General features: G+C 45.3%; 1 protein-coding gene across 3 annotated transcripts in view; it reads right to left on the bottom strand.

Moving 5' to 3' along the window:
- Positions 1-970: 970 nt before the first annotated feature.
- The window catches only part of GRAMD1A (GRAM domain containing 1A), a 676,680-nt gene continuing 653,741 nt past the window's right edge, over positions 971-23,909 (bottom strand). For all 3 annotated transcript variants that reach the window (XM_085616040.1, XM_085616042.1, XM_085616041.1), the window contains exons 18-19: positions 19,247-19,367; positions 971-5,152 (exon numbers count right to left, since the gene is read on the bottom strand). In XM_085616040.1, coding sequence (XP_085472166.1) covers positions 5,057-5,152; positions 19,247-19,367 — 217 coding nt within the window. In that variant the 3' untranslated portion in view covers positions 971-5,056. The remainder of the gene's footprint in view (positions 5,153-19,246; positions 19,368-23,909) is intronic.

The raw sequence follows: 23,909 nt of genomic DNA on the forward strand, positions 1-23,909 counted from the left end.
GACTTGCAGGTAGTTTACCAAAATGATACCTTAATCCTAGGCACGAAGACGCCAACTTACTGTGTGGAACAGCTACCAAGTGGCAAAAAGGCTTCGCTCGCCAAACACTTAAGTGGACATTTCAATAGCAATCAAGTGACTGAGATCACAAAAAGAAAGCAATCCTTGACTGTACTTATTTGCAGCACACAATCATGTTGCAGTAACTCATTAATGCAAATCTCTAATGTGCAAACCAGTCAGGCATTGAATTGGGTAGGGTTGCAGGATGCGGTGTGTGCACCAGAAAATGAAGAACTCAGACTTAAATACTGAGGAGCTGTGGCAAAAAAGTATATCCCTCACCAATCTGGCATCACAAGGACAGAAATGTCACTATCCTGCCTGATAAAACAACACTGGCTCCATAGTCCCAAAAGATGGCAGAGCTACAGGATAGGTAAGATGGTACGGTGGCCTGCACCGCATGTAGCTTCTGCTGTGCAGTTCAATGCTGCACAGCACAGAACACTTAACATCTAGATGGAGTGGTGCATAGAAGCAAACTAAATGGACCTGTATTGTGTCTGGATGTGCTCTCCTGTACAGCAGTAACATTACCATCAGTGGAGACGGTCTGCATCGGAGTGTTTCAAGATGGCATGTAGAAGGCACGGACATCCATCACGTGAATCAACAGGAAGGAAAAACAGGTTAAAAGATATGAACAAACATGAACAATACATTAGAAATTTCTGTACGACCAGCCTCATCTTATTACTTCTCTTCTTACTGGGACCAGCCCAGTAACGTTGGACCCACTTTTAAACCACACATCACCCTCTGCAGAGGAAAGGAGAGACTGGAAAGGTGCATCGAGCCTGCTAAATCCTTCAGCTTGAACGAGCAAGCCATCCATGCAAGTCTTTCTTGAAGCCGTATTCCAGCAGCATTTCATAGCTTAGTTAATATTCCAAATTCTGCTGGTGAATTTCTTTTTTATTTTTTTTTATTTTTTAGAAGGCCTGAATAAAATACTCCTATGGTGAGCATGTGGCAGTAAAGGAAATCAGACAGGCTCAAAAGATCAAGCAAAAGTTTAAGAAACATACTGTCCAGAAAAAGGCTGGAAATGGAGAACCCAGTGTTAGAACTATGCTGTGCATTAAATACCATATGCATGGAGGTGCACAAGATCAGTATATGAGAATGGGGAATAGAAAAGTGAGAGAGGGACATAATCTGGGAGTGAGAAAATCTAATGGAGTGTAAAGTGACCAGAAAAAGGAGAATAACTGATGTTTGATATATCGGAAGATAGACATGACGTAGGTGCTGCTTTTGGTGTGTATATGGCACTGAGGTGCGGGAGAACAGAACCGTGAACTATGCGAGGTTCGATGGATCGATTTAAAGGCAGCCATGTGAGAAACTGTAAGGCCTAATTGCCATATGTAAGTGCAGCGATAACGAGTAAGGCTTCTTGTTATGTAGGCTGTAAGGAGTATCGCTAAGGGCCCACGGATGGGTTTCAGGCAGGCAATGGATTAAGTAAGGTTCCTTGCGTATGGCAGTGATGGGTTTGAGCGCAGAGGCATTGAAATGAGTGAGGCATAGTTGGGCAGTGATGTGGTTGTGAGAAACCTCCACTGAAGGGATGGGAGCAGACAGGAATGAGTACGGCTGTATGTGGGCAGTGACTGTAGAACCAATGAGGCACCACTGATGAGTGCAGCTGGAAGGCAGAAAATGCGGAAATATTGAGACTCTGTGTCTTCATGGACAGTGATGTGGGAATATGAGGTTCTGTTCATGGACTGTAGAGAGAGGAAGGACCCAGTAAGAAACCATGCGTTTGTGGTCAGTGTTGGTGCTACCAATAAAGGACACGCATTTGGGGGGAACTGGCAGCAGGAGCTTGTTTAGTCGAGAGTCTCTGAGCCGTACAAAACTACAGTATCAAAGGAGGGGAGACACTACTCTCCTCTAAATCCGCCTAGCCATAAATAATAAATATGGTTAATAAATTATTTGTAATGTAATCAAAATATATGTTTATTTATAACACCCTCTGTGAGAAGTCCATTGCACCCATGTGCAGTCACAAGTATGAAGAGAGACCAACGTTTCCCTCTATTTAGAAGTCAAATCCAAGACATGTGAGCTGTGTTACACTCAAATGTCTTTTAGTTGAGCAAAAGTGAGGGAAAGACTGGTGATCTAAAAATAATTTTCTTAGTGAACAGTATTATTGAGATGGTTGAAGCAGTGTACACAGGACCAGCCTGTAGTACCCGACTGTTGGTATCTGTATGATGTATGGTCGCTGGAGACCTGAGGAGACCAATGTGTAGTTTTTCACATATGACAGACCAGATGACTTCAATAACATGCTGTTTGTTTTCAGGGCACACGTGTATCTGCAGCAGACTAAGGTTCTATGTCACCATACTGTGGGTGACATATACACAGACACAAATACTGCATCATCTACAGATACATCAGCAAATTATATATAGCTATGTATAGATTAATTTATTTTTAACGAAACAACTACACACCTTAATGATGTAGTGGAAGCCGAAATAGGGGATGTGATAGTTTCATAGCTCTCTATTTCGACCAGGATGTGGTGGTTTAACATCACAAATAATCCACATTGACCGGTATTGAGGCAGAATAAATTCAACGATAACAAGTTAGTGCAAGGTTCAAGGGCGGCGTAAACTGGAGCCTTGGATTGCCAAGTCCCAGGAATCTATGACCTTATTACGCTTAGTTTTTCCCCGCAGGGATTCACAACGCGGTCATTACAACAGCGTTGTGATTCTGCATACCATTACTCTGCAAGTCGGAACAACGACTTGCGGGGGGGGGGGGGGGGTGGCTGGATGTTGGAATAGTATAACTTACTATTCCAACTTCAGTCTGTGCGGACACTAAGGAAGGTGTTGGATTTTAAATCCAACACCTCCACCCCCCTCCCCCCCCCTTCGCAAGTCGTTGTTCTGACTTGAGGCGTAATCGTATGCGGAATCACAACGCGGTCGTTGTAACAACCGTGTTGTGATTCCCTGCGTTTAAAAAGTTTCAGGGTAAACGTTTTTTACCAGTCCCAGCTGTGTATCCTGACAACAAGCAGTTCTTCATTTGAGATCTTCCTTGGGCAAGTCCTGCATATGCCCTGCATCTTCAGGTGGCATAAAAACATTGAGTTCTATCCAGTCTGACCACTTTTCTCCCAATCAAAAGTTCAAGATACTTTATTCTCTATGTTCCTCAAAATCCAAACCTCAAAGAAGGTTCCACCCAGACTTCAGTAAATGGATATATCTGTGTTCATTACATTTAGAAGTGGCTGTATTCAGGGGCCAGTTCTTTTATCAAATAGTCTCTTTTTAACTACAATCCCATTTGCCAGTGAGGTAGGGGTCGATTCACCAAAATGAAAACATTAGTGGAAGGAGATCACATACATATTGACCCCACATGTGACATCACAGGATTAATCCATTTCCTGATACCAAGGGTTGGCCAATCAACAGCCCGAAAATAGAAACCACAGAAAGTAAACATGCACTTAAAGACACGACCGAACCTGACGGCGGAGACAAACAATCTAACAATAGGGCCGATGCCCCTATACAATACCAGTAATAGGAGGAGTCACTATAACTCGTGACTCAAAAGACTTATTCAAAGAAAAATAAGTCACACACGTTCCAGCCCAACACTAGATGGCAGGAGTATGCACAGCACATGTATCTAAAGCTAGACACGCCATAATCATAATGTTTACATTCTATTTCTGCCAGTGCCGTATGACCACAAAGAGGATTATCAGAATGACTGCCGAAAGGCCCTAACAATAAGCGAGGATCAGCAGATACTACCCACTGGTGACATCCCTTGGTGGGGTGAGTTTGCCGCATGGCTTCTGCTACAAACACTTGGGACAAGCATCTATGATTATATAAGGTTGGACAAGACCCAAAAGAAGTGCTAATGAGACAGAGGTAGAAGGTTAAAAAGAGGAGACACTGGATAACTGCAGCAATACTGTATGGGCAGAACCACCAAATCCCTCATCCGGAAACATGGATTTGTTCAGGTCTTTGCACCTTTTATCCAGTGAACTTGATGTCTTAGCCTGTCGATTTGACATTAATACACAGTTTTTATAGCTTAGAATAGGCTCGATCACTTCCAGTCTCAGCCTTTCCTCTTCATTTGCTACAAGATCCTACCTATTCCATAAGAGAGTGTGTTCAAGTAATAGGAAACAAATTCAGCCTGAATACCGTGCCACAAATGAACACGGGCGCACTGCATCCTTCTCTCACACCCTAAGTCATGATTCACACCCAACAATCAAGCATATGGTCCTCTTCAAAGTGCTGCACAGTTCCAATGCAGGGCCTCTGACATGTCCTTAATTTAAGTCACAGCCTCCTGTCATTGATTTCAACCTGGTGCTCATCCCCTTTCCCTAGCATGAGCTCAGTGTAACTCATCCCACTGCCGTAACCTGTGGTAAAGGGAGAGTCTTCAGAGTATACAAAGTCATCCCAATGTCCATCATGAAAAGGAAAAAAACAACGTGGTTTTAAGGCCAGATTCCAGCATCAAGTGGCTTTGGAAACACTTACTGACTGCATCCTATGATCTCACAAAACACACTAGGGGGACACAAGAAGGCAGTCCTGTAAGCTGCCGCCCTCAAGTCCAGTTTCCAAACAAGGTGCGGTCTGCGATGGGCGGCCTTGAAACCCTTAACATAACAGCTTGAAATGAAGGACTAACCGTTCCAGCTCCTTCGTCCCATCAACCCAAATCTCCTGCCGTCCCGAGTCCTCCAGGGAACAGAATGCGGCCAGGGAAGGGATTTGTGGGTTTTGCGGTCCACAGGGAGCCATTTCATTTTTCCCCAGTGTTCTTCGAAATAGATCTTCAATAAGATTTCCTCCGAAATAAAGGTGCCAGATCTTGTGGGAATGCTTGTCCTCCCTCCCTCAGTACCACCACCTTGCTGTATTGCACATCACTGTGCCTTGCCAACAATGGAGAGCATCAAGCCTCAGGATAGAGAGTCTCCCTGGTTCCTCTCGGGTTCCAATGGGGGTTCAGTCACCACGGTGATGCCTTGGTGCAGCTTCTCCAGGGACAGCTTCATCTGAAAGAAGAGAATGCTTTGGAGTCAGAGAATCCCTTTATAGCTAACATTTAGCAAACTTGACAATATATGGTTTTCTTTTCTTATTCCCACCAACCTGGATCCCTAAGCTGTATTTTCCCAAGCATTCCCAATCTTCTACGTCACCCACGGGCTTCCGCAATAAATAAGCATCCTCCCACCAGACATCACGGTGACCCTTAGCTCAGATTCTTCTACATAGCATACAGGACCATCCAGTCACACCTCAAAAGGCTAACTGAAACAGACCAAAAGCTGTTCTGCAAGTTCACAAACAGTACCTAGCATGTCATCTTCATAAACCTTCAGTCGTTAACAGATTGTTAAGCATATAAACCATTTGGCCTATTGTGACGTATTCTACCTTCTGCCACTATGTACGGTTGGGGCAAGCCATATAGAGGAGATCACTAGTAACACTGCACAGTGGCATCTACTTTGCTGAAGACTGAATGAAAGAAGAATTTACAATCCTCTAACATCCTAATAAGTCTTTATATGCAGAACATGTAGAACACATGTGCCACAAGAGAGAAGCAATCTTATAATCACCAGGTACCAAAAAACAAATGCAATCAGATCTGTAGCATTAACCGCAAATAAATACCAAACACACTAAGACCAGCCTCCATCAAACTGATCACCCCACCTCAAAATAAAGGATACTGAAAAGGTACCGAAATCAAGTGTGTTTACTTACTCAAGGACTTAAAGAGAGCAACACTAAAACACCATCAGCTGCAAATCTGTAAAGAACTGCAGCAATTTTATGAAGACAATATCCTCAGTAATCTGTAAACTAACCGCACTAACTTCTTAAGATCCAAGGTGAACAGTACAATATCAACACCAAGATCCGTGTACAGTATACCTCCCAAACTAGTAACTGACGGGACTTCCAGGAACACTATAGTATCTGAACACCAAAAACTGCATATACTGCACACACACACACCTCTGTACCAAACAGGTGCAATTCTCTGTTGACGAACATAAGCAATGCAAAGGGAATCAAAAGCAAAAAAGACGAACTACAACAACTTAAAGATTTAAGTGAAAACTACAATCTCACAACATCAGCAGCTGTAAAGGGACATTTACATATCTATAATCAATGTATTTACACATATATCTAAACCAGTACTCACACTGTGAAAGCTAAACGTTCCCTACTCTCCACAGGACAAGATTCAAGTTGGTGGAACCACAGAGGACTACCTCAGACACCTGATCGTTAAGGGATACCTTACAGCACAGAAGCAGAAAGAGAACAAGAGGACCTCCACAGAACACAACATTTTGAAAATACCCCTCAAACTCGACTCTACTTAGTGGACACAAAATACAGAGTTAGATCCAAATAGTCATTCGCTACGGAAAGATTTTAGGGAGAAGGTGAACAAAGAGATACCAAGAAATACTCACTCCCAAGCAGGTCATCACAGACCGAAAGCAGAACACAAAAAAAACATACGTCAAGTCTTCAGACACAAACAACTGATAACATAATATCGTCCTGAAAACAAATCAATGCCGAGCAGGATCGCATGGCATCTCTTTCTGAAACAACCCAACTCCTGCAACGTAGTATACGGTTCCCAAAATCCCAAAACAAAAACAGACCATCCAATTATTTCTGGATTGAAGATAGTAATTGCAAAATGTCAAATTCAATCACTGTTAAAAGCCATTGACTTTAGCTACAGTGGGCTCTTTCAGGTCAGTGTTTACCAGCACTGATTTAACTTTCCTACTCTTTAGAGTACAAGTGACAAAGCGACATGCAGCACTCCATAAAACATCAGAGCAAATGAATGGATGGATACCACAATTGGAAATGGCACTGCAGCCTGACGGGCTTTCATGGAGAAAAAAGCAAGTTTGTTATCCCAGAATGTGGCATCCATTCTCATACATACCTCTTTAAATGGCAGACACTTTCGGAAGATAGGACTAATATAGTAGTCAAAGTATTTATCCACAGGCTTTTAAAAAGCATTATGTGCAGCAGTGGCAATGCCTTAGAGTGCTTAGGGAAGAGACACAAAAAAGTCTATTCTTGAGAGGAAATGGATGGCTCGGCATTCATAGCAATACACAGCAAAGATCTAAATCCGTGCCTTGGTGAGGAAAAACATTAGGCTTTTGTAGAGGTGGTCCAGTGGTGACCTTTCAATGACCACAGTGTTTCAGGAGCAAATACTAGTATTTGACCCACAGGATAGGGAAAAATTAATAATCAACAAGTCTTTGGTTCAGGTTGCGGAGATAGGAAGGAGAAACACTGAGCCCCGCAACAGCAGAGAACTGACAGCCTGGAAGAGCATATTGAATATGCTACTTACCAGTATGCATCTGTTCTTGGCATGTAGGGCTGCTGACATCATATCTGTGCATAGATCGCCGCCTAGTGTTGGGTCCGGATGATTGCACATTGTTGTCCTGGAAGAGTCTTCGAAGTATCCTGAGATGGGTGACTCCTCCCCTGGACCACAGTGCGCATGGGCATCCTCTCCATCCCCAGATTGTTTTTCACCATTGTGGCAGTGATGGAGTAGATACAGGAAGTGATGACCATGCTATACAGTAATTCTGAGAGCTGCAGCTGCTACAGGCGCCGGGGAGGAGGGAGGGCGATATGAATGTCAGCAGCCCTACATGCCAAGAACAGATGCATACTGGTAAGTAGCATATTCAGTTCGAGGCATGTGGGCTGCTGAATTCATATCTGTGCATAGAATACACAGCAGTACCTCCTATTAGCGGCGGCTACCCGTGCCAGCTGCAGCAGTCTGAAAAAGAGTTTTGAGAACAGCCTGTCCTACAGCTGCCTGCTGTTTTGAGTGTACATCTACACAGTAGTGTTTGGTAAATGTATGTATAGTGGACCATGTGGCTGCTCTACATATTTCCTGTAAAGGAATGTTTTCCAGGAAAGCCATGGACGCCCCTAACTTTCGTGTTGAGTCGGCTCGTGGAGGAATCGTTAATGTGCGTTTAGCTTTTTGATAACAAATTTGGATACATTTAACGATCCATCTGGCTATACCTGCTTTGGAAATGGCGTTGCCTTTGTGTTGTGGAGAGAAGGCAACGAAGAGTTGTTTAGTCTTCCTAAAGTTTTTAGTTCTGTCAATATAGTACAGGAGGACCCTTTTTACATCTAGTGTGTGGAGCATCCTCTCAGCGACATTTTGTGGGTTTTGAAAGAAAACAGGCAGTTCAATGGTTTGGTTCATGTGGAACTGCGATATTACTTTAGGCATGAATTTGGGGCTGGTACGTAGTACGGCCCGGTTTGCGTGAACTTGTATAAATGGCTCCTGAATGGTTAGTGCCTGGAGTTCACTAACTCTTCTTAAGGAAGTGATGGCAACCAGGAAAGCCACTTTCCAGGTGAGGAATTGAATCTCACAAGAATGGAGAGGTTCAAAGGGTGGACCCATTAGTCTGGTGAGGACCAAGTTGAGGTTCCACACCGGTGCTGGGGGGTGCCTTGGGGGAATCACCCGTTTAAGTCCTTCCAAGAAGGCTTTGATGGCAGGCACTCTGAATAAAGAGAGGTGCTGCCTGTTTTGGAGATAGGCTGCTATTGCTGTTAAATGGACACGTATTGAGGTGTATGCCAGATTGCATCGGTATAGGTGTAATAGATAGCAGATTATGTTCTGAATAGATGCGTCTAGCGGGTTATTGTGATTGTTGTTGCAATAAATGACAAACCTCTTCCATTTGGCTGCATAGCAAGCTCTGGTAGTGGATCTCCTAGCTTCCTTAATGATCTCCATACAGTCAGGTGGCAGGTTTAGGTAGCCAAACTCTAGGACTTCAGGAGCCAGATTGCCAGGTTCAGCTGTTGCGGATCTGGGTGCTGAATTTCTCCATGGTTCTGCGTCAAAAGCGCGGGTTTGATCCGCAGCCTTTGATGCGGCACCACGGAAAGTTCCAGAAAGGTGGTGTACCATGGCTGGCGTGCCCATGTTGGAGCAACCAGGATGAGTGTCAGTGAATGCTGTCGCAGTTTGCGTGCCACCAGCGGTATCAACGGCGCTGGGGGAAAAGCGTACGCAAATTTGCCGGACCAGTTCATCCATATCGCATTGCCCTGCGACTGTGGATGTGGGAACCTGGCGGCAAAGCTTTGGCATTTTGCGTTTTCCCTTGTGGCGAATAGGTCTATCTCTGGATGACCCCACTGCTGGAAGTACGGTTGGAGTACTGATGGGTGTAACTCCCACTCGTGCATCTGGTGGCTGTGTCTGCTGAGCAGATCCGCCATCTGGTTGTCCTTGCCTGGGAGGTGTTCCGCCATGAGGAATATGTTCCTCTGAATGGCCCACTTCCACATGCTCTGAGCCAGATGAGACAACTGTGGAGAGTGTGTTCCTCCCTGCTTCTGTATGTAGTACATGGCAGTCATGTTGTCCGTCCGGATCAACACGACCTTGTTGCACAGGTGTACTTTGAATGCTTTCATTGCCAGGAAGATTGCCATCAGTTCCAGAAGCTTGATATGCATCTTCTTTTGTTGTGTAGTCCATAGTCCCTGCACTGTGTAATTGAGTACATGAGCTCCCCATCCCTGGAGAGACGCGTCCGCTGTCAGTATTATTTGTGGAACAGGCTCTTGGAACGGTCGGCCCTTGCAAAGGTTTTGTGGATTCCACCAATGCAGAGAGTTGTATGCCCGACCGCTCACCAACACTAGGTCTTTTAGTTGCCCGTGAGCATGATTCCATTGACGTGCTAAGCACTCCTGAAGCGGGCGCATATGTAGTCTCGCGTGTGGGACTATGAAAATGCAGGAGGCCATCATGCCTATCAACTGCATGAACACTCGCGCCGGAAGGGAGTGTTGAGGTTTGAATTTTGAGATCAGCAGTTGCATGCTGTTGATTCTCACTAAAGTTGGCTGAGCTGTGGCAGCCAGAGTGTTGATTGTCGCGCCTAAGTACTGTTGTACGTGCGCAGGTTGGAGACTTGATTTTGGGTAATTTAGTGAGAATCCCAGATCGTGAAGAAGGTGAATGGTGTGGGACATGTGGGTGGCACATTGTTGTGCTGACTTGGCCTGAACTAGCCAGTCGTCCAAATAAGGGAAGACGTGAATATTTTGTCTTCGAAGATGCGCGGCCACTGTCGCCAGGCACTTGGTAAAGACCCTGGGTGCTGTTGTTACTCCAAAGGGGAGAACTTTGAACTGATAGTGATTCCCTTGAATAGTGAATCTGAGGTATTTCCTGTGTGAAGGGTGTATTGGTATGTGGAAGTATGCATCCTTCAGGTCTAGCGTAGCTAGGAAATCCCCCTGACTGAGTAGTGGGAGAACCTGTTGGAGGGTGAGCATATGATAGTGATTCCCTTGAATAGTGAATCTGAGGTATTTCCTGTGTGAAGGGTGTATTGGTATGTGGAAGTATGCATCCTTCAGGTCTAGCGTAGCTAGGAAATCCCCCCGACTGAGTAGTGGGAGAACCTGTTGGAGGGTGAGCATATGGAAATGCTCCGATAGCATCTATAGGTTTAGGGGTCGCAGGTCTAGGATAGGTCTGAGCGAGCCGTCCTTTTTTGGGATCAAGAAGTACAGAGAATACACCCCTGTGCCCTGCTGGGCGATGGGCACTACTTCTATGGCCCCTTTCGCGAGCATAGCAAGCACTTCTTGCTGTAGTAAACCCAAGTGTTCGGCTGACATAGGATGGTGCTTTGGTGGTATGTTGGGTGGAGTAGAAGTTAGTTCCAGAGAGTACCCATGTTGAATGATGTCCCTGACCCACCTGTCCGTGGTGATGTTCTTCCATGCGGACAGGAACAGCTGGAGTCGTCCCCCGACAGGTGTTAAGTGGTCGGGGGGTAGGGAGAGGGCGTCACTGTTTGTTCTTCGGGGAGGACCTGGTGTTGCCATATCCACGTCCCCTGCCCTTGGTGCTGGATCCACGATATCCACCCCTGTTGTTTTTATCGTAGGTGGTTTGTGTGCCACCTTTAGCATACTGTTGTTGTGACCCCTGACCCCTTGACGTTCCCCTATTTCCAGTGCGACGAAAGGAGCCACTACGGAATTGTTGCGTTTGTAGTGCCCCCATAGATTTGGCAGTGTCTGTGTCTTTTTTTATTTTCTCTAGGGTAGTGTCAACGTCTGGGCCAAATAAAAATTCCGTGTTAACCGGTAAGTTGAGGATATTGTTTTGGATCTCGGGTTTGAAGCCTGAGATGCGTAACCAGGCATGGCGTCGCAGCATGACACTTGTGTTTATTGCCCTGGCCGCTGTGTCAGCTGCGTCTAGGGCGCATTTTATGGATGCATTAGTGAGGAGTTGTCCTTCTCTAATGAGGAGTTCCGCTGACTCTTTATACTCCTCTGGTAGATGTTGGAGCAGTGACTCCAGCGTGTCATAATGTGACCTGTCATAACGTGCCAGGAGTGCCTGTGTATTGGCAATGCGCAGGATATTTGCTGCTTGCGCTGCAACACGTTTGCCCGATGTTTCAAGGACCTTTGACTCTTTGTCTGGGGGAGGAGCATCACCAGTCGTCTGTGAGTGGGCTCTTTTGCGAGCGTTGGCAACCACCATAGAGTCTAATGGCAACTGACCCCTAATGTATTTAGGGTCACCAGGTGCAGGCTTATATTTCTTTTCAATCCTGGGGTTTAACACCCGGGCTCTTGTGGTGTCCTTGAAAATGTCTTTGGCAGGCTTCAAAACCCCTTTAAGCATGGGCAGAGTCTTGACAGTCCTTTCTGAAGATGCGAAAGTGTCAAGCAGGAAGTCCTCCTCAATGGCGTCAGAATGCAGTTCCACCCCATGATGAGCAGCAGCCCGTTCGATAAGGGCATTGAATGCGGCTGTGTCCTCTGTAGGAGACATTTTAATATTGTAGAGTTGCGCATCCTGAGTATGTGGCGCAATACTTTGGGCTGTGGGGTCATCCCATGCCTGATCAGGGTCTTGTAGTGGTTCATCGGGATCTGCGTCCCCGGGGTAGATGGTATCGTCCCCACCATAATCCTGCATCGGGTCCGATTCAGAAGGGGTAGGAGAAAAGGACTGCGGATCTAGTTGGAGGGGATGGAAGTGTTCTTGTAGCACTGGTTCCTGCTCCGCCGGTAGCTTGCGTTTAAGAGGAATTTTGTATGGCACCTCTTCTCTGATTGGCGTTATTTTGCGCTTGTGAAGCATTAGCCTGCCAGTGTCGGCGTGGATAAATTGTAGCCCTGAAGAGTCTTGTTCTGTTAGGCCAGAGGTGGTGGACTGTGTGTGGAGGACAAGTGTCCGAATTTGAAATAGTTTCGGTGCCGATGTCGGTGGCAGCCCAAATGTAATGTTGGTGGGCTCCGAGTGCACTCTACAGGGTGAGGTAGTGTCGGGACCCGAGGTAGAGCGTAGGGCTACCCGGTCACGGATGCGTTGTAGAGATGCAGAGACCTGCTGCACAGCAAACAGAGATGGTGGTTTGGTGGGCATCTTGATAGTAGGCGTCGAGGCCGACCCCGACTTTTTTGTCGGAAGGGGGTCACTGGTTTGAAGGGATGCATCGATAGTCGACGTAGTCGAGGACTTGTTCGGCATCGGTGCTTTAGGCGTCGACGTAGCCGAGGCGGCCATTTTGACTGCGGAGGTTACAGGCTTCGGTGTCGGTGCCTTGTGGTGCCCGAGGGCGCGCTTCTTCTGTGCGTCGACAGCGTCTGCTGCGGTGAGCTCGGCACCGAAGTCTCTCTGTACGCGTTCGGAGCCGACGACTTTTTTCGGCGTCGGCGCCGGGACAGTGGACTGTTTCGACGCCTTTGATCCGACCACCACCAGTTTCACTTTCGATTTTGAAGGGACTGGAGCGATGGATGTGTTTGGGTTTAACAACCCGGTCGTCTTTGGTAATAGTGGCTCTTGCATAGTGTTCGATGCCGGGCCGGAAGGCGGGGCCGAGGAACCATGAATTAGGTCTTGGGTAAGGCCCGAAGGCGATCCCTCGACCGGAGCCTGACGACGATGTACAATTTCGGCCTCCGTTTCGACGGATAGGCCTAGCTCCTCGGGAGAGCTGTCTTCTTCGGCCCCATAGGCTTCGTCGAAGTCCCCTACCTCGTCGACGGCTTCTTCACGTCGAAAGAGACCTTCGTCATCGTCGTCCGATTGGGAACCATGCTGTGAAGCGGGGCTAGAGACTATTTCTTCCACACTCTCGGCGTCCTCGTCCTCGGTGCTGAATATGTTGGTGGGTGCGGGCGCTGCTTGCTGCGCCTCGAGCCTCGCCGCCCGTCGGTTCCGCAGAGTCTTCTTGGGTCGGAACCGTGCACAGGCCATGCATTTCGATTAGTCGTGATCCGGCGAGAGACATTTATTACAGACTGGGTGGACGTCGATATGAGGGTACTTGGCGTGGCACAACGGACACCTCTTGAACGGAGTCCTCGATTCCATCGTCGATCGAGTGTCGAAGTTTGGACCAATTCGGTCCGAAAGTTGGAAGAGGGCGTGGAGCACTAGAACTAGTAGTCGACACCGAACAGTAACTGTACCGACGAAAACTATAGGCCTTTTGGCCTAAAACTAAGTATTCCGAAGTTGAGCTAAGATAGTTGCCTCCGAACCCAATGGCGGAAAAAAACAATCTGGGGATGGAGAGGATGCCCATGCGCACTGTGGTCCAGGGGAGGAGTCACCCATCTCAGGATACTTCGAAGACTCTTCCAGGACAACAATGTGCAATCATCCGGACCCAACACTAGGCGGCGATCTATGCACAGATATGAATTCAGCAGCCCACATGCCTCGAACACTAAAATGCAGAGCAAAAAGAATGGATTCTTGTTCTCTCAGAAACATGAATGAACCAGTCTAAAGTCTGAGATGAGGAGGGAATGATTTTCCAAGGCAAAGGCTGGGTGGGGAAGGGGCAGAGGCTTTGGGTAAGGAGTACACCTCAATCATTGGGCATGCTGAAATGGATGGAAAACCTTGTATATGTAAATCAATATTGTATAGCAGTGAACTAGTAGACGTTGTGTCTCAAATTGTGGCTGCCCTTTTACTGTGACTCAATCTAATGCCTTCTTGTCAAGTGTAATTTCAAGCTCAAGCTGTGCATGGCTGCATGATTCTGGGCTCTTGCAACAAGGGGATTTGTTTTTATGAGTTTCTGGTGTAAAGTGGGTAGCAGGATGCCTACCTAGATATGACACTGCAATAAAATTGCAGTTCTGTGGGCGACATGTGGGAGCTGAAGACAGCTAAAGTTGTTAAATGCACTGCTGGCACCGATGTGAGTGACAGAAGTTTCACTTTTGAGGAGAACTTCTTGCTTGGGTCATTTCTATGCTGTTGATGACAGGTTGACGTGTTTCATCTACTCGGGCCATAAAAATGGAAAAGTCTCTAAAGTTCTGGCAGGATGACACTATTACACACTCTCAAACGCATCTCTCGCTTTTAGGAGGCGCAGCAATCGATAACAATATATGGTGATGGTGTGAGTTTCCAGGACAACCGCTAATGGTGCTGTGTAGGAACAAACATTGCGCGATTCCCCGGTTAAGGACATCGAAGAGCTATACAATTTAACTTTCTAGCTCTACTTGGACTGGAAAGAAAGTGCGTTAATGCAGGACCTCTAAACCAGGAAAGGAGGTGGAGCTGAGAAGCACCCGATAACTGATGTGGATCGGTCCACTGAGGAAGCAGATGTGTGAACCTTCAAGGGCGTCAAGAAACTGTACCCTGATGTTCAGAATGGGGATTTCCATTTTGTGTCCTGGTTGGAATCCGGATGTAAAGTTGCCTAGGAGGTTTCTGGCCTCAGATGTGTAGACAGGTGGCCTGATCCCACCGTTTTTACACATTTAGCAGGACAGGAGTGGTCTCAGATTAGCCTGTAGTTGTCCCGGTCAGTATTTTTTCCAAACAGAGGTGTAATGTTAAAGTTCTCACAAAGTTTTTGACACTATATATCAGTTTACATCTGTAGATTGGGCCAATCTTGAGGTGTGCCCTCAAACTTTGGAAGTTTTGAGCGGGTTCTGAAAAGGATTATTACATAAACACTACAAGCAGCTCTTCCCAAGAGTCAGAGATTGCAGATAGCGAGGATTATTTTGAAAAATGATACTAGGCTTGCTGTTTAGGTCATGTGTGTTTCAGCTATTGGTCCCATTTAAGAAATCTCTGCCATTTCACAAAGTAGCACTTGTGGTGGCGGATCTCTTTGCCTCTTTAATGTCAGTCAGGCACTTTCTTGGAAGATTAAGGTGTTCAAACTTTAAGTCTCCTGGAGCCATACTGGTATGCATGTATAACTGCTGATGCTCCGGGAGGAGACTATTTCTTCCATTCATTGTTAAAAGGCTTACAGGTTTTGGTAACCTTTTAATTTGCTGTGAGAACCATCCTTGTCCTACCCATATTGGGGCTATGAACATCATTTCCATTCCTCTTATTCTGCCCTGCCAGTGAGAGTGGGTGTTGAAACCTGAATGCAGTCTTGATAATTTGTGTTTTCTGTGTTTGTAAAAATATCTTAGTTTAGTGTTTTCTACTCTGCAAAGATGTATTTTATGACCTCTTGATTTACTTCCCACTCTTGGACTATGCCTACTTCTTTACTTAGTATGTCTACCTCTATACACAGACACCCCCCTGTGTGGACATCTGCAACTAAGATCTTGTTCTTTATTGCCCATATCTCTAAATGTTGTGCCAGCGCTAACAATAATAATAATAATAATATTAATATTACTGGGTTTTATAAAGCGCGACAGCTACCTCGCGAGGAGGTGTCCCGGCGCTAGTAGAACACAGAAGACCTGGGAAGTGGTTAAAAATAGCAATAAAAAATAAAAATTAAATTAAAAAGCTAGCGTGGTTGGTTAAAAAGCCAAGTTTTTAGCAGTGTCTTAAAACAGGATTCGGAAGGGGCCTGCTGAATTTCTTGTGGCAGGGTATTCCACAGCGTGGAGACGTTAGCCGAAAAAGTCCGACCCCCGAGTCGAGCCTTTTTCGTGCGTGGGATTGTCAGTTGAACACGGCAGTTAGACCGCAATGCGCGGGCTTGGGAGTATCTGGGAAGACGGTTTTTCAGGTATACTGGACAGGAGCCATGCAAGGATCTAAAAGCCAGCGTTAGTGCTTTAAACTTTATTCTGCTGGCAACTGGCAACCAGTGTAGGGATCGAAGATGCGGAGAGACTGACTGCTTGAGTGGAATTCGCAGTAACAGTCTCGCAGCCGCATTTTGAACTACCTGAAGCTTTTGTGTCAGGTATTTTGGTAGGCCTAGGTAGAGTCCATTGGCATAATCCAGCCTTGAGGTCACAGTGGCGTGGATAACCGTTTTTCGGCAGTCTTCTGGTAGGAGTCTGAGGATTTTACGCAGATTTCTCAGTTTGCTCATACAACATCCGGCAACTTGTTGGATATGGGAGGTAAAGGACATGCAATCATCCCATCTCACTCCAAGATTTTTTGCCGTGTGACTGGGTGACGGGGCAGGACCCATCTCCGACGGCCACCAAAGATCTGACGCGGGCGGGGAGCCGTTGCCAAAAAAGATAACCTCTGTCTTATTGGCATTAAGTTTTAATTTAGTAGCGTTCATCCAGTGGGCTACGTCTTGAAGACAGCCTTTGAAGTTAGAAAAGGACTCTTGCGTGATCTCGGAATACGGAAATACCAACAGTGTGTCATCTGCATATGAAATTGCCTTGACACCCCAGTTGGCATTTAGCGTAAAGAGAGGAGCAAGGTAGACATTGAACAGAAGGGGGCTTAAGGCCGACCCCTGCGGGACTCCACAGCCAAGGGGCTTGGGTGATGACGAGATTGTTCCAAGTGCCACCTTCTGGGTTCTCTGAGATAGGTAGGAGTGTACCCAATCCAGCGCCTTATCCTGAATCCCTATCTCGGCCAACCGGCTGAGTAGTCTGGCGTGGTCCACCGTATCGAAGGCGGCCGACAGATCCAGGAGTACCAGCATAGCTGAGTTCCCTGCATCCATCGACCACCTAACTGACTCAGCTACCTCAATAAGCGCGGTTTCCGTGCTAAAGCCGGGCCGGAAGCCAGACTGTGTTTCATGGAGAATTTTGTTTACTTCTTTGATTTTCTTCCTCCTTGTCTGTTTACATGCAACACAGCTTTAGTACTGTCTGCAGCAATAGGTCTTTTCCTTTTATTTGCTTTTGGGAAGATGGTCTTTAACTCTAACAGGTTTAAGTGTGTTCCTCTCTCCCTTTCTCTGGAGTCTTTCCCTGTGTGCATGCCATCCTGTGTATGATGCATATACTACTGTCACAGAGGGAAGTGGTGCCCTGAAAGACATGCCTCTTGTAATAATCTCCCTTCTGGCATCTTTTATCTCTTTGAATTTGCTTTGTGACAACCACTAGGTCATATCATTTCCCTCTGCAGTCCTACAGCATGTGGAATACATGAAGCCATCATGTCAAATAGCCTCACCACTGATCTCACCCTGATAGACTGATGTCTAGTATCAACAAATCTGACCCTGCAGTTCCCGAGAGAAATGCTAATACTGTTCAGCAATTGAGGAGGAACTCACAAAGATTGTCTCCTGTGCTGGCATGAGGGATGACTTCTTCACACTCCCTGGAGAGCTACAACTTCAATGCCGACTGTTTTATGGGCATAATGTATCTTAAGCCCAGTGGTTTGGATTATTCGTTCTGCACCTTCCTCTGATCTTCATCTACAAGCCTCTGCCAATGCAGATCCGGATGGTTTTTGCTTTTTCACCATATTGAAATTGTTTTTTGATCTGTGTAAAGTGTCCTTTGGCCTTTAGCTCATCAGTGTTTTCAGCGTTGAGGGCTTCGTTTTACTTTACTGGTGTCTGATGTTTTTGGCTCCAAAGGCTTTTCTTTTAGAGTCATTGTTTGCTTAGACTTTAGCCATATCCATCAAATCTAGGTCTATGCAATTGTGCGCTCAACATCATAATCTTGGATATGTTCTCCTTTGCCTCCTCAATATGCTCTAGGGTGTCAGATCCCGCCTCATTTTTCGTAGTCTGCCAAACTCTATACTTTTGTGTGTGCCACAGCATGAAGTGCCCACCTGTGTTTCTCCCTGATATTTAGAGTCTTTAGTTAGAAATGGCCACAGGCCTCGGACTAACTGTTCTTCAGGAAATAAATATTGCACACCTTACCCTGTGTACATTCCTCTGTACAACTTTTCACTGGCACTTTGGGTAGAGTTTAAAAGTTTTTTTTTACATGAACCTTACTTAAAAAGTACTAAAAAGGCCCAGAGCAGAACAGCACCCTCAAAAGGTACATTATGTAACCCTTCTACAGTCAAAGTTACCCCGAGAAAAACCTGCTCTCCCATGCTCTATCATCAGTGGGGTATCCTATTCATATGCATACAGTATCAGTCACCGATGCTCGCCGCTGGTATGTTTGTACGCGTAATTCTCCACTTGGATACACTTTTTCACTTCAAAGTGAGAAAAAGTAACTAAAAATGAAGGTGACGTACTGAGGATTTTCTGGCTTATGTTCAGCGCCTATTATCAATGCCCAAAAATAAAAAAAGCTTTCAGCCCCAACCCCTAGATGACAGAAGACTGCAAAGCATGTGAATCGAGAAGAGGTTCATCATGCTGCATAACCAAAATTTTGTGAGGTTTCTATTTTGGTTGCCAAAGTGGCTAACATACCTTGCTACCCCAAGTGGATTAGGTTTAATCAATGACAAGCAAAGGATGAGTCAATGTATCAGGGTTTGATTTAAACCAGTTTCTACTATGGAGCAACAGATTACAGTGAGGTGCTAAAGCTTCAGTCTAATCTCACCTTCAAAGACAAAATGAACCATACTATGATCAGACCAGGATACTCTTATGATAGTTTTAGATATGGAGCTCTGAGATTAGGAGATAAAGAGCCCAGATGTGGTCCCTGCAGGTGGCTGAATGGGAGACTAGTTGTTCCTGATGCCAAGTTTGTCAATTTCCCCAATAGTGGCTATCTAGAAGTTATTGACAGAAGACAGCCACCCACATTTCATATTTCTCCCTGTTTTTGACCCTTCCAGCTTCCCTCCCTTTTTGATGTACCTCATCCAGCAGTTCTACTGATGCCTTCAAGATTTGTTTCCACTTCTGCACCTCTACGGTGTGGAACTGCTTCTGCAGCTCTAGCATTTCGGCCCACTCGGCAGACGTCTGTGGAAACTTCCTGTATAGGGGGATAAAACAGAACACTGTTAAGATATAATAGGAAAATATAAAACCTTGCAAAGTCCTTATCTAGGTATAGTGACCAAAGTTATTTTCCTGGAACCAGGCTACCTGTGGACAGACAGTACAAAACCAGAAAACTCAAGCAACAATTACCAATCTCTTGTACTCTAATACCAGTCCAAAATACACTTAACATTTCTGCTGTCCTAAATCTCACAAAATTAATGGCAATACTGCAAGTCTCCATGCAACTACTGTAAATGTTTGTAATCAATGTTTATTCAGATTTTTGTATTGTCATTTACCACCTGTACAAATGTTCTTGGGATGTTGTGCACTAGATCCGTATTTTCTCACTCCAAACTGAGTCATAAGGAAAACATTACTCACCTGTAAACTTCTGAACCCAATGGTAGAAAATGTATAGTTTCTTACCTATCAGTGTAGTTTTGTACCTTCAAGAATTTTCTGGATTCCCATGATGTGCATTATTCCGCCATCTAGTGGTTTGGTTTGAAATTGTCTGAAAAACTTTTGCCCTTCTACTATTTTTGTGTTTTGTTGGTGGGCGTCAAAGTACCTCCATTTGGTGCTCTTTGTGACGTCATTGTGCTTCATCCGGAAGCTCCAACCTTTGGTTGCAATCTTCAGATTCTTTCTTTTTAGGTCGAGCCTTGTCAGAGCACATGCGCTGTCTGCAAGACCTGTTGTGATCTCCTCTATCGGCTTTTGGCATGCACATGAATTGCCAGTTGTTCGATGTTGTGCCATTTAGAAATACAGAGTTTTTATTGGTGCATTGGGTTGGATTCTCCCGCCTTTGCGTGCTTGGGTCACGCCCAGGAGATTTCACTCATTGCTTGCTTGCGTTGGCCATCCCAATAAGTCCGCGGTGCCTCCTGGTCAACGTGAGCTGCCTTTTTATTTTGTAGGCTATTTACACCGTTTTAGGCTTTCACGCTGTTTCACGGAGCAATGCTCTGTTCGGTACCTGCAAAGTGGCAATTTCTGTCCAGCGGCTGTTGAGCTATGCCAATAGCACTGACTCAGAGAAATGCGAGACCTATTGCAGTTCTAATGCTTGTTTTTTGTTCTTCTCTACTCTCATCTTCTTGGCAGTGGAGGGTGGGTTCATTTGTGAATCCAGAAAACTCTTCAAGGTGCAAAACTACACTGACAGATAAGAAACTAAGTTTTGCGGTCTGAATCTTTTCTGGATTTACATGCTGTGCATATATTTTGTAGCAATTTGTTACTTCTGTGGTGGTTGGGTTGAAGATGCACCTTGATTTGAAAACAGATGTTCTAAGACCCTTTGTCCTACTTATGCTTTCTCGTTCATCCGAATATCTAAACAATAGTCTTGTGAACTTGTGCATTGAGGACCATGTTGCTGCCATACCAATGTCTTGTAGTCGAGTATTTGCCAAGAAAGCAGTGTTTGCTCCCTTTTTCCTTGATGAGTGTGCACCAGGACTGTTTTGGAACGTCACTCCTGCATTCTTGTGGCACACCTGAATAGTCTGTGCTATCCATTTTTATTCAAATATTTGATTTCTTTTAATATTTTTTTATAGCGCGAACATGACCCTTGTGGGTATCAGAGCGCTTTACAGAATTACAGCATGCGGGGTAGTAAAACAGTACTGACTGAAAATTCACTAACAGTCTTTAAAATTGTGTTCTTGGTAACCGGCCTTCCCAGGAAACTGTTTGTAAATGATAGAAAAGAGTTGTTTTTTTCCCCTGTGACTCACCCTTTGTCCTTTCAATGTAATACATTTACACCCATCTTACATCTAGAGTATGTGATTTTCTCCCTTAGTGCATTTTAGTTTCTGAAAGAAGCTTGGCATCTGAATACTTTGGTTCATGTGGAACTGTGAGATAACCTTTGGCATGAACTGTGGGTCGGTTCTCATAACAATTCTGTCCTTGTGAACTTGAAAGTAAGGTTCCTGTAACGCGAGTGCTTGCAACTCACTAATCCTGCTTAGTGAAGTTATGGCCACTACAAAGGCAGTCTTTAGTGTGAGCATTTGTAATGTCGTCCTGTGTAACGGTTCAAAGGATGTTTTCATCAATTGTGTGAGCACAATATTTCAATACCATCCTCTTTGGGGCTGCAATTCATTTTGTTCCTTCTAAGAACCGTTTGATGACTGGTGATGTGAAGAAACTTCTCTCAATGTGACCCCTTGAATATGTGACTACTGCTGCTAAATGCACCTTTAAAGATGAATAGCCAGCTTACACTCTCGAAGGTGTGTTAAGTACTTTAGCACTGATCCTGGGCTGGCAGGTCCCCCATTACCCCTTACGTCTTATTCTTGGGGTGCTGGACGGCCTGGATGGCTCTAAATCAGACAAATCATTCCTCGGGACGGTGATTGCCTTGACCAAATGCAACATTGCAGGGGCCTGGGCACAGGTGAAACTCCCCCCCCCCCCCCCCCCCCCCCCGAGTATAGCAAAATTGCCCGCTCTAGAAGAATCCTTATTCGAAGCTCGTGGATGCCCAGCCAAATACAACAGAGTTTAAGGAAAATGGCTAAATCATCTTGACTGACTGTATCCCTCGCACACTCCCATATTTATGTATACTGCCCTTCTGTCTAGGTGGCTCGCTCGATCAATAATCTACCTGTATCTTGAAATGCTTTCTGCGGAAATGATTTATATTATTTTGAAATGCCTCGTGCTGACTTTGTTTGCTCAATAAAACCAATAAAATTGATTATCAAAAAAAGAACTTTAGCACTGTTTTCTCCCTAGAGATCCTCTTTGACACTCCCTTCTTTCCTACACCAGAGAGGGTATCTTTTTAATTTAGCCATTTAACACTTTCTTGTTGTTGGTCTTCTTGCTTCTCTTAAGGCTGCCATTGTCTTTTCTGGTAACCTTAGGTTTCCGAATTTCGAGTCTTCAGGAACCATGCTGCAGGGCTTAAAGACTCTGGTTCTGGGTGAAAAACTCTCCCTTCTTGAATTGACAACAGGTCTTGTCTGATTGGTAGTCTGTGAAATCTCCCTTGTGACAGATTTATCAGCTCTGAGAACCAGGTTTGTCTTGCCCACTGTGGTGCAATTAGTGTCAGGGTCATGCTGCTGCTCTTGCATTTGCTGATTATCTTGTGGAGCAGTGGTATCGGGAGAAAAGTGTACTCAAGTTTCCCGAACAAATCTATTGACAGTGCATTCCCCATTAACTGTTGACACGTTGCCTGGAGGCGAAGAGTTGGCATTTTGTCTTCTGGTGTCTCTCCTTGTTTGTTTATACAAAACATGGTGGTTGTGTCGTCCGTCTGGATCATTATTGATTTCCCCCAGAGTTCCTTCTGAAAGACTTAAGGCTAGGAATACTGTCTTCCGTTCTAGGATGTTGGTGTGCTGTACTGCATCCTGGTCCTTCCAGACTATTTTGATTTTGAGATTGTTCACGAGTGCTCCCCATCCCATCTGGGAGGCATCTATTGTTATGGTCACAGTCGGAACTGCTTATGTGATAGTTCTTCCTTGTGATCTACGTGTTCTGTTCCACTACACTATCTCTTCCTCTATCATTTGCATGACAACCACTAGATCCTTCCAACTCGCCTCTTTTGCGACCATTGATTTTGCAACCGTTCCTGAAAGGGTCTCATGTGCAGTCTTGTGTTTGGTATCATTGGAATGCAAGACGCCATCATTCCTAGCAGCTTCCCCACGGTCCTCACTGTCCGAGTATGCCCTGTGTGGTGCAGTTGTATCTCTTTCAGCAGTGCCATTGTTCTCTTATCGCTGAGAATTACTTTCCCTTGTACTTAATTTATTCTTGTTCCCAAGAACATTTTCTCCTGTTCGGGTGATAACTGCTCCATGGGTATTGAGAACACTAGTTGAACAAGTTATTTCTTGCTTCGTGTGCTATTTGCATTTTTTGTATGAATTTGCCCTTCCTAGCCAGTCATCCAGATAGGGGTAAACGTGTACTCCCCGTCTCTGCAGGCATGCTGCCACTGCTGCTAGGAATACTTTGGGAATACTTTTGGTGCTGGATTTTATTCCAAAGGTCAGTACTTTGAACTTTGAATTGTTTGTGGCTTGTGTTCATGGGAATGTGTAAGTAAGCGTTCTTTAACTCTATTGTGGCCACGTAATCCCCCACTTGTATTTGTGGTATTACCTCTAGCAGGGTAGTCATTTTGCACTGTTGAGTTCTCATGAACTTGTTTAAAAACCGGAGGTCTAGAATTGGTCTGAGTGATCCATCTATCTTTGGAATTGTTGAGTAGTTTTCCTTGTTTCTCTCCAGTCAAGGCACTAATTCCATACCCTCATTTGACAGCATTTCCTCTATCTCCTTGAGTGGACATGCTGTTTCCTCTTTTAAATGTACCTTTTATCCTGGCCCCCTGCCAGGAGGTGTTTTGTTTAATCCTATGCAATATCCAAATTGTATTGGCTCCAGAACCCATTTGTCTCTGGTCATGTTTCCACTACTGGCGGAAATTCCTTAATTTGCCTCCTACTTTTGTTTGGTGTGGAAGCTCTTGTGT

Source organism: Triturus cristatus, chromosome 7 (assembly GCF_964204655.1).
Source record: "Triturus cristatus chromosome 7, aTriCri1.1, whole genome shotgun sequence".
Taxonomy (NCBI): domain Eukaryota; kingdom Metazoa; phylum Chordata; class Amphibia; order Caudata; family Salamandridae; genus Triturus; species Triturus cristatus.